This window comes from Coregonus lavaretus (genome assembly GCF_964263955.1).
Source record: "Coregonus lavaretus genome assembly, chromosome: 2".
Lineage (NCBI taxonomy): Eukaryota > Metazoa > Chordata > Actinopteri > Salmoniformes > Salmonidae > Coregonus > Coregonus lavaretus.
Genome location: NC_139989.1, coordinates 30,626,087 through 30,641,441, shown reverse-complemented (window position 1 = coordinate 30,641,441; position 15,355 = coordinate 30,626,087). Strand labels below are relative to the sequence as shown.

The window sequence follows — 15,355 nt, the reverse complement described above, 5'->3', positions numbered from 1 at the left end:
GGAAAAAAAACATTGCTCAAAAAAGCGTCCTTTTCAGAAATAGATTCTAAGGTTTCTAAAGCATATACAAGCACCTACAAACTCTCAAAAATAAGTGCATGGACTATGTTTCAATATATCACTTTTGTCCCGCGACACTAGAGTTGTTTGGGAAAAATATTATTTATATTTTATTCTGTTATATTCCAATATATTCTTATTATAAAATATATGTGTGTTGACTGTTATCAGGGCAGGGGAATGTAAGTGTGTCTTGTCTATTAAATTAACAAAATAACAAACTATTGATTGCATTTGCATGGCACAGCCATGTAGCCTATAGGCTGCACAGACCAGTAACATAATTAAACTCAAAATTACTATTATATTATTTTGAAATACATTTTCTCAGTTTCATAATGTTTCTTTCTGCCTAAACAAATGTATAATGGGTTTCTTTGTGATGGTGTATAGTCAATGGATTTATTAAAATAGATGCCCACCCACATCGGCAAACCCCTACACCAACCCCTCACCAGTGCTGGCTAATCACCTTGATGTATAAATGTGACTGTTTAAATGTGACTGTTTAAATGTGACTGTTTAAATGGGACTGTTTGAGAAGGGATCATATAAACGTTGCCAGATTTTTAAAAAGGCAAAATACTGTGAATTCTGAGTCAATTAGTTATTATATGGATAATCATGTTGAGCTCATGGACTGTCAGTAATATGCAAATAGTTGTCTACTTATGAAATTGACAGTATAGGTTTAATTTCCCCAGCCCCATCATTTACCTTATTGCAAACAAGGTGGCAGGAATGCTGAAATTACAGATTGTGCCTTTAAATGAACTATACTGAACAAAAATATAAATGCAACATGTAAAGTGTTGGTCCCAATCCATCCACCTGACAGTTGTGGCATATCAAGAAGCTGATTAAACAGCATGATCATTACACAGGTGCACCTTGTGCTGAGGACAATAAAAGGCCACTCTAAAATGTGCAGTTTTGTCACACAACACAATGCCACAGATGTCTCAAGTTTTGAGGGAGCGTGCACTTGGCATGCTGACTGCAGGAATGTCCAACAGAGCGGTTGCCAGAGAATTGAATGTTCATTTCTCGACCATAAGCCGCCTCCAATGTTGTTTTAGAGAATTTGGCAGTACATCCAACCGGCCTCACAACCGCAGACCACATGTAACCACGCCAGCCCAGGACCTCCACATCCGGCTTCTTCACCTGTGCTGAGGAGTATTTCTGTCTGTAATAATGCCCTTTTGTGGGGGGAAAAATCATTCTGATTGGCTGCGCCTGGCTCCCAAGTGGGTGGACCTGGTTCCCAACTGGGTGGGCCTACAGTATGCCCTCCCAGGCCCACCCATGGCTGCGTCCCTGCCCAGTCATGTGAAATCCACAGAGAGGACCTAATTCATTTATTTCAATTGCTTCACATTACATTTTTTTTTACATTTTAGTCATTTAGCAGACACTCTCATCCAGAGCGACTTACAGTTAGTGAGTGCATACATTTTTCATACTGGCCCCCCGTGGGAATCGAACCCACAACCCTGGCGTTGCAAGCGCCATGCTCTAAGAACTGAGCTACAGGAGGCTACTCATACAGCAGATAAACTCATACTAAGGGTTGTTGTTACTTGTGGCATCAAGTCAACAAGGTGAAAAGTGTTTACACCAATAGGTGTAGTCTGCCATAAAACTTTGAAGAAGAAGAAGAAGAAAAGTGTTCATGGGAAACGTAGTTTAGACGCGGAGTCTGGGGTCGCCATCATCATCACGCGTGGTTTCCCCCCGATGTTTAACCAGTGACGATATCCGCAGGCACTAGGTGTTTGCTTTACGAAGAAGTACTTGAATTAGATTTTCTTTTGTTTCGATTGTCGTTTTATTTAGGCTTTTGCCCGTGTATTTGCTCCCTTCATTGTCTCCGTTCGCGGGGAACTCAGAGGTAACGCTAGCTAAACGTTGGCTATCTGGTTAGCATGCTAAATTGGCTTGCTAGTTGTGAAACATTGTACGTTAACTTAGCTAGCTAACGTAACGGTAGTTGCTAGCGACCATGCGGGGTTGAAATATTTCGAGTTCGATATCTAGTTAACAAAAAAAAATGACCTGACTGCTGTCCAAATAACGTTAACTACCTATATTGTTTTGATGCATTCCACAAGTATGCATTGCTCGGTAGTTAGCTTGTTGCTAGCCTAGATCGAAGGCCGCTTTTGGGCCAAAGTTTGGCCCGTAATGGCAGGGGGCTCGTTCCAAGCCTCGGGTTCTTTCCTTTTTCTGGTCACTGAGGGAGATGGCGCGCATAAAAGTAGTCTGTGCGTCAAAACGTTATCTTTATAAGTGCACCTAGCTAGTTAGTTAACAGTTAATTTCGACATAATGCCTGCTGGTTCGCTAACGTTAGTTATTTCGCTAGCTAGCTATGCACGGTTCATTGTAGACCGAACTAGCCGGTCATTTGTCCCTACTAGTTTAGTGCGTAGCTAGTTAGCTTCTTTAGCAATCTCAGCGTCTGACCAATCTCCTACTACTAGCTAGCTAGGCTTGTTCGTCTATTTCCTGCTGCGTAGTGTTGTGGCCTGGTATAGTAGCTAGCTAGTTGGTTACCTAGATAGTGGTGTGTTCAAAAGCTAGCTATCGGTATCTATATTCTGCTCTACTAAGCTAACTGTTGTAGGTAGCTAGCTATATGTTTTATTCAGCAAGTAAACTGAATTCCAAATGTTGATCATAGATAAATACTTCCTGAATAAAAACATTATTGACCCAAACTTGCCAACTAGGTGTTTGGGGTTTTTGGACTGATAAACTGAGTTTATCATCAATGTGGTGTATAGGGGAGGGTTGTTATAATTAACTATTTGTGCATTGTACATACCCAATTCACTCCCATTTAGTATTTATTGACATGCCTAACTCCATAGTGCAGAGTGGATGGCTTAAGATACAATTGCCAAACATGTTTTACAACAGGGTTGTGGGAATTGAAATGGAATTGACCCCATCCCAGGTCTGCCAGCCCAATGTGATTGACTTTTGTGACCTGGTTGTAGGCTGTCAATTCTGGTCTGTTCGGGACTGACAAATAGGCCTGCCCTCTACCAGTCCAGGCCCAATTGCTGTAATACTCACACTTATCTGACCTTTGTCCTTTTCCCTCCCTGTCTGTCTCCACAGAGGAGCCATGTACAACGGCATCGGTCTGACCACGCCGCGAGGCAGCGGCACCAACGGCTATGTGCAGCGCAACCTGTCGAGCGTGCGGGCCAAGCGTCCGCGGGACGAGCGTGGCGGCGAGCGTGACGAGAAGGACCGTGAGAGGCTGGAGAGCCAGCTGAACCGTCAGCCCAACGCAGAGATCCTGGAGCACCAGAGGAAGAGGCAGCTGGAGGTCAAGTGTGCAGAGCTGCAGGACATGATGGAGGAGCAGGGGTAAGAGAGAGAGGGGGATGGATGAAAGGAGCAGGTGTAAGAGAGGGGGATGAGGGATGGGTAAGAGAGAGGAGGAAAGAGTAGGGGGTAAGAGCGGGGATTTGATTAAGCTGGCCCGGGTTGCACTGGGCTATGGCCCCTCACGTGACCGGATGAAGCCGGTGAGGAAGGCGTGCCCTGCTCAAATCAGTAATCTGCACCGGTCTGTCATATTGTCAACAATGCAGCATGTTGCGTTATTTAGAAACATACATCGCTTTTCCATAAAATATATATGAAATACATTTTCAAACTAGTTTCCATTAGGAAGGCAGATTTAAGCATTTTTTATCAAAACCAATCATTTTCGTATGTGAACACAGAATCCTACTCATTACAGCACATGCTTAACCAACTTAACTTGGGGCACCCGGCTCCAAAACAAATGCAATCACTTTTCACCCGGTGCAAACTCCAGGCAGCCGGGCCATCTTAATCGAATCCTCTCTGAGGGGGATGGGATGGGAGGGTGAAAACATGGGGTGCAGAAGGAGAGAGTTAGGTGTCTTAACTGTTGATCTAACTAACAGGTACTCAGCTGAGGAGATTGAAGAGAAGGTGAACAGCTTCCGCATGATGCTGCAGGAGAAGCAGGAGCCGCCTTCAGCCCCCACCGAGAGACCATCGTAAGTACACACCACCACAGATCACTATAGAGTAATGAAACTAGTGAAACCACCCCAGATCTAGTGATCACTACAGACTAGTGACATTTCTACTACAGACCACCACAAACTAATACAGACCAGCATGGCTGCACAAACCTTTTACATCAAATCAAGCTTAATTTATACAGCACATTTCAGACATGGAATGCAACACAATGTGCTTTACAGGAAAAAACTAATAAAAACAATGAAATATTTACAAAAATAAAAACATGAAAAAAATATATCAATAAATAGAATATCAATAAAAACTGAACCACTAAAAAGCACTCTTAAGGAAAAGCAAAGCTAAAAAGGTGTGTTTTAAGAAAACATGTCCACAGTTTAGGCCCCCCTCAGGTTCTCTGGCAGGCTATTCCAGAGGCTGGGGGCATAGTAACTAAAGGATGCCTCTTGCTCCTAGGCTTTGGGATAGTTAAAAGGCCAGTGCCAGATGACCTGAGGGACCTACTGGGTACATAACTTAAAAGCATGTCTGACATGTTGGGGTGCACAATCGTGGATTGATTTAAAAACCAATAGAAGAATCTTAAAATTAATTCTAAAACTCACAGTCAACCAGTGCAGAGACCTTAAAACCAGTGTAATGTGTGCTGTCTGGTCTTGGTCAGTACCCGTGCTGCAGCATTCTATATGTTTTGCAGTTGACCAATCGCTTTCTTGGGTAGACCAGACACGAGCGCATTACAATTGTCAAGCCTGCTTGTAATAAAAGCATGGATGAGTCTCTCTGTATCAGCCTGAGAGAGAAACGGCCGCACCTTGGAAATGCTCCTCAGGTGGTAAAAAGCTAGTTTGGTCACATTCCTGATGTGTGATTCGAAATTGAGTTCATAATCTTAAATAACGCCTACGTTTTTTACCTGGTATTTTATCTTTATTGACAATTAAAATGTGCAGCCAGATTCTCGCTCTGTGCTTTGGCTCCAACAATATGTACCTCGGTCTTGTCTTGATTTAGCTGGAGGAAGTTGTGAGCCATCCAAGTATTTAAATCACTAATACAGTCTAATAATTTATCCGTGGAGCTAAAATCCTCTGGTGACACAGAAATGTAAAGTTGTGTATCGTCTGCGTAGCAGTGAAAATCAATGCTGTGGTTTCTGATAACGCTATATCAACTGAACAGTACCGGACCCAAAATCTAACCTTGTGGAATGCCACGTAATATGTATTTTCTGAGTTATGTTCACCAAGGGTGACTAAAAACTCTCGACCGGTTAAATATGTCCTAAACCAGAAGGACATCATGGTCAACAGTGTCGAATGCAGCACTTAAATCCAAGAGTACAAGGACAGAGCTGTTTGGCATCTGTGTTGGCTCACCAAGATAATTTACCACATTAACTAAGGCTATCTCTGTGCTGAAAACCAGATTGAAATCTTTCAAAAATACAGTTGAAAACCAATTTCTCCAGAATTTTGTTTAAAAATGGAAGGTTGGAGATTGGCTGAAAATTACTAAGAGCTGAAGAATCTAGATTACTTTTCTTCAGAAGGGGTTTCACCATAGTAGCTTTTAGTGCAGTTTGGAAAGTGCCTGTGAACAGGGAGTGATTAACAATAGCTTGCACTTCTTCAGATATGCAATTAAAAACTGTTTTGAAGAAGGTGGTGGGTATAGGATCGAGAAAACAGGTAGAAGGCTCTGATACCACTTTCCTGAGCATGTCTGTGTCAACCAGGGAAAGTAAATCCATAGTGCCTTTGCATGGTAGGCTAGGGCACATATCATCAAACTTCTCATCAGGTCTTGCTTGACTGATACCCAGCCTAATGTTTGTTATCTCTGAAATATGCTGCAAACTCATTACATTTTGATGTGGAGGAAAGTTCACAGGTTTGCGGGGTATGATTTATCAGGCCATCAGTGGTTGAGAACAGCAGTCTCAAATTATTCTGATTATTAGTGATCAACTTAGAAAAATGAGCCCGTCTGGCATTTCTAATTGCCTTGTTATATATGCCAAGTTGCTCTCTCAGAATATCATAATGGACCTGCAACTTTGACTTTCTCCACTTCCGCTCTGGCTTTTTTTCAATTTCTCTTTAATTTATTAGTTTCCTCACGTCTCTCTCCGTTTGGATGTGGCCTTTTAGAACTTTACTGGAGCTATGGCATCAATGGTTGCCCTTAATTTGCTTTTAAAGTTATCAACTAAATCATCACAAGAGGAAGGCAGAATAGGTGATGGAGTATTGTTCATACACTCAATAAAATCTGTAGGAACTTCAGAGAGGTAAGATAGTATTTCTTAATGTCTTCAGTATTACCCTGTGCTATGGGCAACAAGGTAGTAAAAAATACACTGGTGATCAGATAAAGCAACATCAACAATGGAGGATATGTCAATAGAAGGCTCCTTGGTAATAATCAGGTCCAGAGTATGGCCGTGGTTATGGGTGGGCCCAGTAATATGTTGGATGAAGTCCATAGAGCTCAAAATATTCAGAAATTCAATGGCCTTGGAGTCGGTATCTGTGTCAACATGAATATTAAAATCACCCAACACATTGATTTTTATCATAGTTCTCAAGGACAATATAGAACTCGGTAAAGAAAGTGGGGCAATGCTTTGGTGTCCTATACAGGGTTATGGCCAGCACTGGTGGCTGACATTTCAACCGTATAGCATGATTCTCAAAAGACCCAAAGTCACCAAATGAAATGTCCTTACAGCTGAGAGCATTATTAAAAATAGAGGCTGTCCCTCCACCCTTTTTCCCTATGAAAAGCTGTAGTCCGGGGGGAGGCTTCAATAAGAGCGGCACTACAGTCTGAAGACAGCCATGTTTCAGTGAGAAACATGCAATCAACTTTGCGCTCAGTAATTAGGTAATTCACAAGAGGTTTTACTAGTGATTGTGCTAACATTTAAGAGTGCCGTATTCAATGAGTGTGGACCACTCTTCCCCTGGGGCATCTGCCTAGAGGTAACCAATGGAATAACAACCAAATTATTAACATTAGAACCGTGTTTTCTGACACTCCAATCTATCAGAATGGTAGGAGATGACAGTTTGTATAAACTCACTAGAAGGCAGAGTCAAAATAACATAAATTAGTTTACAATAACTAAGGTGCCATTTCTATAGGAGTTGATATGGTTTCCAAGTCCTCTGTTGCTTATTCTGACAGGGAGAACTGGAGCACTACCAGACCCTACCTGTCAGTCTCTAAAACAGTTTGGAAATTGGAAACCCTGCGATTAGGGTGAATCCCGTCTCTTTTAAAAAGTGCTGGTTGCGCCCACAGCAAATCAAAGTTGTCACAGAGACATTTCTGCCGTTGCAAAGTTTTTTCAGTTACTCGTTTAAGGCAGCATCGGCTGAAACGGTCCAAGCCCCTTCGGTAGCACGGGAGGGGGCCAGAGATAATTATTATCTTCCCTGTGCTAACGAGGGTCTTTAAAAAAAAAATGTCTAGTCCTCCCTCAGATCGCCTAAAACGAAGGTCGTTAAAACCTACGTGAGTGACGGTGTCAATATTGGAGTAGTTGGCCAGAACCGTGGGCAGGAGAGCGTTGACGTCATGGACACTGGCTCCTCGGTAACAGTGGACCTTAGTCGGTCCACAGACCATAGGCAGGCCAAACTCTCTCACCATCGAGCTGCCCACAATGATTGTGGTAGTGATGGAATCCGATGGGGAAACGACCTGCTGAACTGTGATTGCTGTGGGGGAGGGCTGTTAGTATACACCCAGGATCCGTGCTGACTCCCGGGGCTGCTAGGTCCGTCTCAAGCGAGGCAAAGCTGTTTGATAGCTGGATCAGGTCTTTTTGGACAGATGGGTGGCCAGACTGCCTCCCCGATCTCATACGCCTGTGTCCAGTCTCCCATGGGCTGCGGAGTTGAGCTTAACATCTGTCCGTTGGATTGGGACAGATCAACGCCGCCCGACTCATCAACAGCTTTGCTATAGGAGGCATTTAAAACAGAGATTTGGTTTGTCTGGGTTACAGCAAGGTTGGTGTACTTACAAAGCAGGTTTTTATTATCTCGGAGCCGAGCTAACAGCCGGAGGATCTCATCCCTAATATGCTTGATGGTGGTGCATTTAGGGCAGACAAATCCCTGTCCGTTTTCCAGTTCCACCTTATCTTCATCTTGTGATTGTGTTGAAATCCTTTCACACCAGAAGCATTTGTAGCCGTGGATGAAAACACTGGTGGGCTAGCACTGCTAATGTTCGCCTGTTCCATTTTCATGATGGCTAGCAGCTAACTGGAATCAGTGACACAAACTTGCGGTCCCAGCCGTGAAGGCTGACGCGTCGCGGAATCAATAGCAATACAAACTTCAGCTATGACTTAAAACATATTTAATTAAAACGATCTCATAAAAATAAGTGTAGGCAGTACACTATTCTGTTGCGTGCTCTGATGACGTCTGTTGCGTGATGACGTGGCTCTTCCCACAGTTGCTGGCTATTGAACAAGGTGGTGAAACACCACTGTTCCACTCTTTGGGGAGTAACCCAGCGTGACAATAATAGAACCTATTGAACAATGCCCCCCCCTCCCTCCCTCCCTCAGGGCGACAGAGACTCACGCCCTGGCTGCAGCCAATCAGCAGAAGAACGACCGGCTAAGGGCGGCGTTCGGCATCGCCACGGACTACGTAGACGGCTCCTCCTTCCACCCGGAGCGCAAGGAGCGAGAGAAGGAGAAGAGGGAGCAGGAGAGGCTGGAGAGGGAGAAGCAACAGCAGCAGAAATACGTGTGAGTCAAGGGGGGAAAAGTGTGTGTGTGTGTGTGTGGTTCTCCTAGCTAGCCTTACTCATAGAACTCTGGTTTTCCTTTGTTTATCCCCTCTGTTACTTACCTTCTCGCTCTTCCTCTCCGTCTCTCTCTCAGGCTGGTAGAAGAGTCAGAGGGCTCGGACTCCCCGGCCCGAAAACAGAGCCGCAAGAAGAAAAGGAAGAAAAACAAGAACAGAGACAGGTGAGAGAAGAGGGAGAAAGAATGAAGGAATGAGACACTCCTATTTTGTGTGCGTGCGTAAAAAGAATGCATAGCTTATTTGATTGACAGATCACTTTACTCTCCTCAGCTCAGAGAGCCCCTCCCCCTCTCCTAGACGGGTGAAGAAAACTAAGAAGAAGAAAAAGAAAAGGTTTCCATTTGTTTTTCATTTTGCTGTCAGTTAATGGACTTCATGTCCAGCGTAGTGTCATAACATTGATATTGTTATTTCAGAACATCTAACTTGTAGTGGATTAGAACCTCTTGTTTGAAGGATGTGCATGCTTACAGCTTGATGATCACCTGTGCTAGCGAGGACTCCTTGGGGCTCAGATACACCAATAGAGTTTGCTGGCCCAGAGTACTTAGCAACTCTGAACGTAATTTGCGAACCGAGTGTGCACCGATTTTACATGTAGAATCATGTGAAAAATTACATCTACAGCGGGTGTGAACGATCGACAGACAAACGCTAAATTCACGATCGGTGTGATTTGTGCGAGCCTTTACCTTTTTTCAGCTTAATGAACATAGACTCTGTGTTCTCTGTTCTAGGGACGGGTCAGAAGAAAAGGATGACAAAGAGAGGTGGGTCCTACATAACGTGGTTCATTGTGTGTGTGTGTGAGTGTGTGTGTATGTGTTTACTGAAAGACTTTGTTTGTTCCCCCTCTCAGCTCCTCAGACGAGAAGCAGGCATCCAAGAAGAAACGCAAGAGAAGTGAAAATGAGACTCCGCCCCAGAGTAAGACACGGCGCCACAGGACTGGGTCCTCCAGCTCTGCTCACAGGTACTTCCGGGTCACCAGAGGTCATGACTCACAATTTAGACTCGTAACTTACCCTAAATTCCCAGGTTTTCCACAAATCCTCTTCGAAGTTACAGAAAATGTGCAACCCTACTCGCGTAGTTACTCAATTCTAGTCATTCAATTCAGTAACTTCAAAGTCAAGGCAGAGTTTTAAGTTGCACCCCATGCTGTTATTCCATCTCTCATGCAATATCTCCATTTGATCAGCCAATCCCCTGCCCTGCTGAAAGAGAGGCAGCAGAACCAGCCAGTCAAGAGAGCAGAGGAGGGAAGAAAGGGGCTGTCTCCTGACAGGAGGGGGCGTGGTCGCGAGGATGGGAGTCCACAGCGTCCGGGAGGCAGAGCGGTAAGACCACCTGTGATTGGTCCGGTGATCAGCTCCCTCTACCATTTCAAAACCTTCTATCCTGTTTTGTGTCAATTGGGCATAATCAATAGCCTCCAGCACTCTCGCTCATTCTCCTTTTCCCTCTCACCTCACTCTCCTTACCTCCTTTTTCCTTCTCTCCCTCTCAGAGATCTCCCAGGTATCCCAGCTCCCCTGAACGTCGACCGAGGGCAGACAGGGAACGGGAAAAGGAGCGACTGAAGGACAAAGAGAAAGAAAGAGAGAAGGAGCGTGAGAAAGTGAAGCCTACGAGAAAGAGACACGACTCCTCGTCCCCCTCTCCTCCTCCTCGAACGGAACGAGAGAAAGCCAGGCGCTCCAGAAGTGGAGAGAGGGAGCGAGAGAAGGAGAGAGGAAAGGAGAGAACAATGCTGCAGAGGAGCAGACACGACTCTTCTTCATCCCCCTCTCCACCCCCGAAACAACCCGACACCAGGAAACAGAGGAGCGGAAAGAAGGACAAACCAGAAAGACACGACGACTCCTTGTCTCCATCTCCAGAAAGAGAGGGGGCAAGGAGAGGAAGGAGTGGAGAGGGGGAGCGAGGAAAGGAAAGAAATGTGTCTCCCCGAGCCCCAGCTGACAGAGAGAGGGGGAGAGGGAAGGAGAAAGAAGGATCTCCCCCTAGTTGGAAAAGCGATGGAGGCAAGGGTAGAAACTCATCCCGTGACTCCACATCCCCTGTCCCTCAATCACCTCTCACCAACGGACGGCAGAAAGAAAGGGAGCGCGAGGCAAGGAGGGAGAAAGAGAGGAAACCGGAGGAAAGGGGTAAAGAGAGGCAGAGGGAATTGAACAAAGAGAGGGAGAAACAAGAGGAGCGGAGGAAGCGGGAGAGCGAAAGGGAAAAGGAGAGGGAGCGAGACCGAGATGGAGGGAGAGCGCGAGAGAGGTCCGGCAGACTGTCTTCTTCTACTCAACAACATCCGTCTATCGGTTTGTCTGAAGACCTCCGCGCGGAGCGAGAGTGTGAGGGGGAGAGGAGGGACAGAGAGAGGGGGGCAGTAGAGAGGGAAAGAAAAAGACAAACGGAGGAGGACAACAGGCGGGAGAACAGAGACCGTAGCCTGCTGGAAAAGGAGCGAGAGAAGGAGTTGGAGAGGGCAAAGGAAAGAGAGAAGGAGAAAGCGAAGGAGAGCAGCAGTAGCAGCGGGAGTGACAGCAACAGCTCTTCCTCATCTTCCTCATCCTCCTCCGGCTCATCATCATCCTCCTCTTCTTCCTCATCCTCCGATGACGAGGGAGAGAAGAAAAAGGGAACCGTGGCGAAGAGCGGCCCAGCGAAAAAAGCCCTCCCCTCTCTCATCTCCCCTCCCGCTGTAGGCGCCGCCTTCCAGAGGTATCTGGCTAATGGGAGCAGAGAGAGCGCTTCAGAGAGTGACGGACAGGGAGCTATAGGGAGAGAGAAGGAATGCGAGAGAACGGGAGGAGGAGGGGACAGGATCACGCTCTCTGAAAGGGAAAACCCGCCCCCTGCTCCCCAAAAAGCAGCTGCCTCCCACCGGCCCCCTGCTGCCAAGCACAACCCCCCCACAGACGGAGAGAAGGAGCGAGGGAGGGGACAGGAGAGGTACAGCCCCACGGAGGTAGAGAGCTCCAGCCCTCCACCCTCTCCTCCCAGAAGAGGAGCCCCCCAAGGCGGAGGTGAGAGGTACTCCCCCACTGAAGTGGAAAGAGAGAGAGAGGGAGGGGTGAAGAGCCAGGCCAGGAGGGCAGAGAGGTACAGCCCCTCTGAACAGGAGAGAGAGTGGGAGAGGAGGAGGGCGCCTTCTCCGAAAGCCCCCGCAGCAGTTGTCCCACGGCCCTCCCCCCCTCGCCGCACCCCCCCACGGCAGTACCAGGACCCCCCCACTCGCTCCTCCAGCCCCCGACGACAAGCCGCCACCCGGAGAGCCTCCCCTCTGTCCCGCTCCCCGACTCGCCACTACGCCCCACGGCGGAGCCGCAGCCGGGAGCCAGAGCACAACCGAGAGAGGCAGAGAGCGAGGGATAGAGGAGGGAGGGATCGCTCCAGAGACAGAGGAGCCAGGAGGAGCAGGTCGAGGAGCCCCAGAAGACGCAGCCCCCTCTACAGGTAGGAACCCGGACCTATTCACACCAAATCAAACGCAACTCAACTATACACACATCAATCAAACATCACACACAGTGGGACAACTTCCTGTGTACATGAATCAAAAATAACTCAATTGAAATCTGCGAAGACCTCAGAATGCCAAACCAGATTCTGAATTGTTTATTTAATTGGTGTATTTTTCTCGTCCCTCAGGTCCCGGCGATCCCACTCTCCCATTCGACAAAGGAGAAGCAGCCACTCGCTATCCAGAGAAAGGCAGAGAGACCAGGAGAGAGAGAAGAATAGAGAGCTGGAGAGAGCGAGGGGAAAAGAGCGGGAACGTGAAAAAGAGCAAGATAGGCGAGAGCGCCAACCTCTTAAAGAGGTCCCCCCGCCCCGTCGCTCTGCCTCGTCCTCTTCCGGTTCTTCTTCCTCATCCCCCTCTCCGGCCCGAGAGAGGAAGGAGACGACTGCAGAAAAAGGGATGAAACCAACGGCAGAGAAAGATGGAAGAAGTGATAGAGAGGAGCGAGAGAAAGGGGGAGACAGAGGAAGGAAGGCTCGTTCCATCCCCTCACCGCTCCCCTCCAAGGAGACCAGTCCCCTTCCCAGCCAATCAGAAATCAGAGCCCACCCCAAAGAAATACAGCACTCTGACCCTCCCCGCTCCAGGTCGCCCCAGGCCCTCAGTCATTCAGAGACCAGAGTCTCTCTACGAGGCACCTCGAGGACCCAATCACCTGCGGTGCTCCCCTCGCGCGGCGCTGCCCACCCCACAGACCGACCAGTCAGGACTGAGAACTGTGTGAGCGAGAAGGGAGCCAAAGAGAACAAGAAAGGAAAGATGGGTAGCCCCAGCTCTTCATCATCTTCCTCCTCCTCGTCAACTTCCTCCTCGTCTTCATCAGACAGTTCTGACTCTGAGACAGAGCAGGGAAAAGGGTAAGGAGGAGTGTTAAATGATTGACATGTGTTTTACATTTGGATCACCATATATTGAACATTGCGGATAGAAATGCCCTAAATAGAGCTCTCTTTACAATGTCCCCCTGCTCTCTCTCTCTCTCTCCCAGAGATGCCAGGATAGCGGCTGCCCATAGCTCTTCCTCCTCCTCCTCATCCTCTTCTGAAAGCGAGAAGGAAGACAAGAAAAAGAGGTAACCAAAAAGACTAGGACCACCAGAATTGATGCTGACATAATGTTAACAATTTGTTACAGATCTATTATTTCCATTGATTCGTGACCCAGAACTCCAATACTGTAATGCTTCTCGTTATGATGTACATCTAATTGAAGTAATGTTATTACAGAAGTCTGGAATATTTCTGTAACATACAGGAACCAGTTGATCTTTGACATTGGACACCTCTGTCATTGTCTCTTCCAGCCTGGCGCGACCTCACAGAGTGCCAGCTGATTCGCTGAGAGACTCTCGTTCCCTCAGCTACTCTCCACCCAGACAGAGGCGACCTGCACATTCCCCACCCACCCGCAGGTCAGTAGCCAACTAGGCAATTTGAAGGCAAAATATGTTTGTGTTCCTATAGGACAAATCAGCTCATCTTTAAAATGATTGACTCCAACAGAAGGTACAGGTTTTGAGAAATAAGTACATGTTAATGTTTAATTGAGGGAAAATATACTTGCTACAACTGATTCTCACCTAGCCATCTTAAAATGAATACACTAATTGTCAGTCGCTCTGTATAAGAACATCTGCTAAATGACTAAAATGTAAACAAACTATTCTAGCAACTACTGTATGTCAATCATGATTGTGGCGTTGTCTGTACCGATTTATTTGGTTATTTTCCCTCTCTCTTTTCTAGGAGTGGCAGCAGACAGTCCCCAAGCCGATCTCCAAGCAGTAGGAGAAGAAAATGATCCTTCACTCTGAAATGTAACTGCCACTTTCCCTCCCCCTCGATCCTCAGGTTTTTCCCAAACACTTCTGGCCTGGTTTGAACTGGACTGTACCATTTGGATATTAAAGGGAGGGGTAGTTGAGGACATTTGATCTGTGAATGACTGAGTGAATTAAGCTTTGTTGTTGATTCTGTGGCATGAGGATAGCGCCACAGGAAAAGAAGGTAGGCAGAATTTGAAACCCAACAGAGACCACGAGGTCTGCTTTTAGTCAAGGGTTTCTGTACATTTTGTTTTATGCTGTACTGTAAGGAAGAAATGTAACTAAATGGTTGGTGAAGGAGAGTCCGTTACAGAAAAGTTAAGCACAGTAACATCTGTGCAGACCCATACAGACTGGAGCGAAGCATTACAGACTCAAAACACACACAGCGTGTGCACACGCACACAGTCCTATTAAATTATCTAAAAACAACAAAGTAACGTTCACTGCGCTTTTTCTGCCCCTCTGTATTTGCGCGTTATTCTACATGTAGATATGACCCATCTGTATTTTGGTTATCGCCGAATGGATTACGTGCTGTTTCCATGTATGTTGATTAGAAACTGCAACTCTTGGTTTGTTTCTCTTTGTGAAAATAATGAATGATAATAAAAAGTTGTATCTTCATTTGTGTTGGTTGTGATTTGATTTTCAACCATGCAATCATTTGTAAGTCATCTCCGCAACCTAGATCTAAAATCTCGTGCCAGTTACCGTTTTGTTTTTATGCGGATTTTAGAACATTCTCATAAAAATCTGTTGCCAATTGGATGTAAACCTAGCTACTGATGGTTCAAGAGTAAATGCAACTTCTTTCTTATAGTATTTCTGGTGCGACCACAGCCTCTACAAAGATTTTTTATAACTAACCCAAGATAGACCAGAGCCTGTCGTTTCCAATGGGAGCAAATCAATCATAGTGGGCAGAACAAGCAAGGAGGCAGAGCCAAGCACGAGCTAATGAGAGCCTATTGGCGTGTTTTAGCATTTATTTGCATATTTCCGTTAGGGAACGTGTTTCTGTTGGGCAGAGGGAGAAGGCACTCAGAGTTTAACAAATGGGGGAAAGAA

General features: G+C 46.3%; 1 protein-coding gene across 1 annotated transcript; it reads left to right on the top strand.

Annotated features, from left to right (window-relative positions):
- Nucleotides 1-1,755: 1,755 nt before the first annotated feature.
- Nucleotides 1,756-14,911, top strand: LOC311143366 (uncharacterized protein). The gene is made up of 14 exons (XM_084179207.1): nucleotides 1,756-1,954; nucleotides 3,190-3,444; nucleotides 4,014-4,109; nucleotides 8,690-8,875; nucleotides 9,011-9,097; nucleotides 9,207-9,269; nucleotides 9,674-9,706; nucleotides 9,796-9,909; nucleotides 10,138-10,276; nucleotides 10,447-12,392; nucleotides 12,588-13,316; nucleotides 13,448-13,531; nucleotides 13,763-13,870; nucleotides 14,205-14,911. The coding sequence occupies exons 2-14, from the start codon at nucleotides 3,197-3,199 to the stop codon at nucleotides 14,257-14,259; spliced, it is 3,888 nt and encodes a 1,295-aa protein (XP_084035333.1). The 5' UTR covers nucleotides 1,756-1,954; nucleotides 3,190-3,196; the 3' UTR covers nucleotides 14,260-14,911.
- Nucleotides 14,912-15,355: the final 444 nt, after the last annotated feature.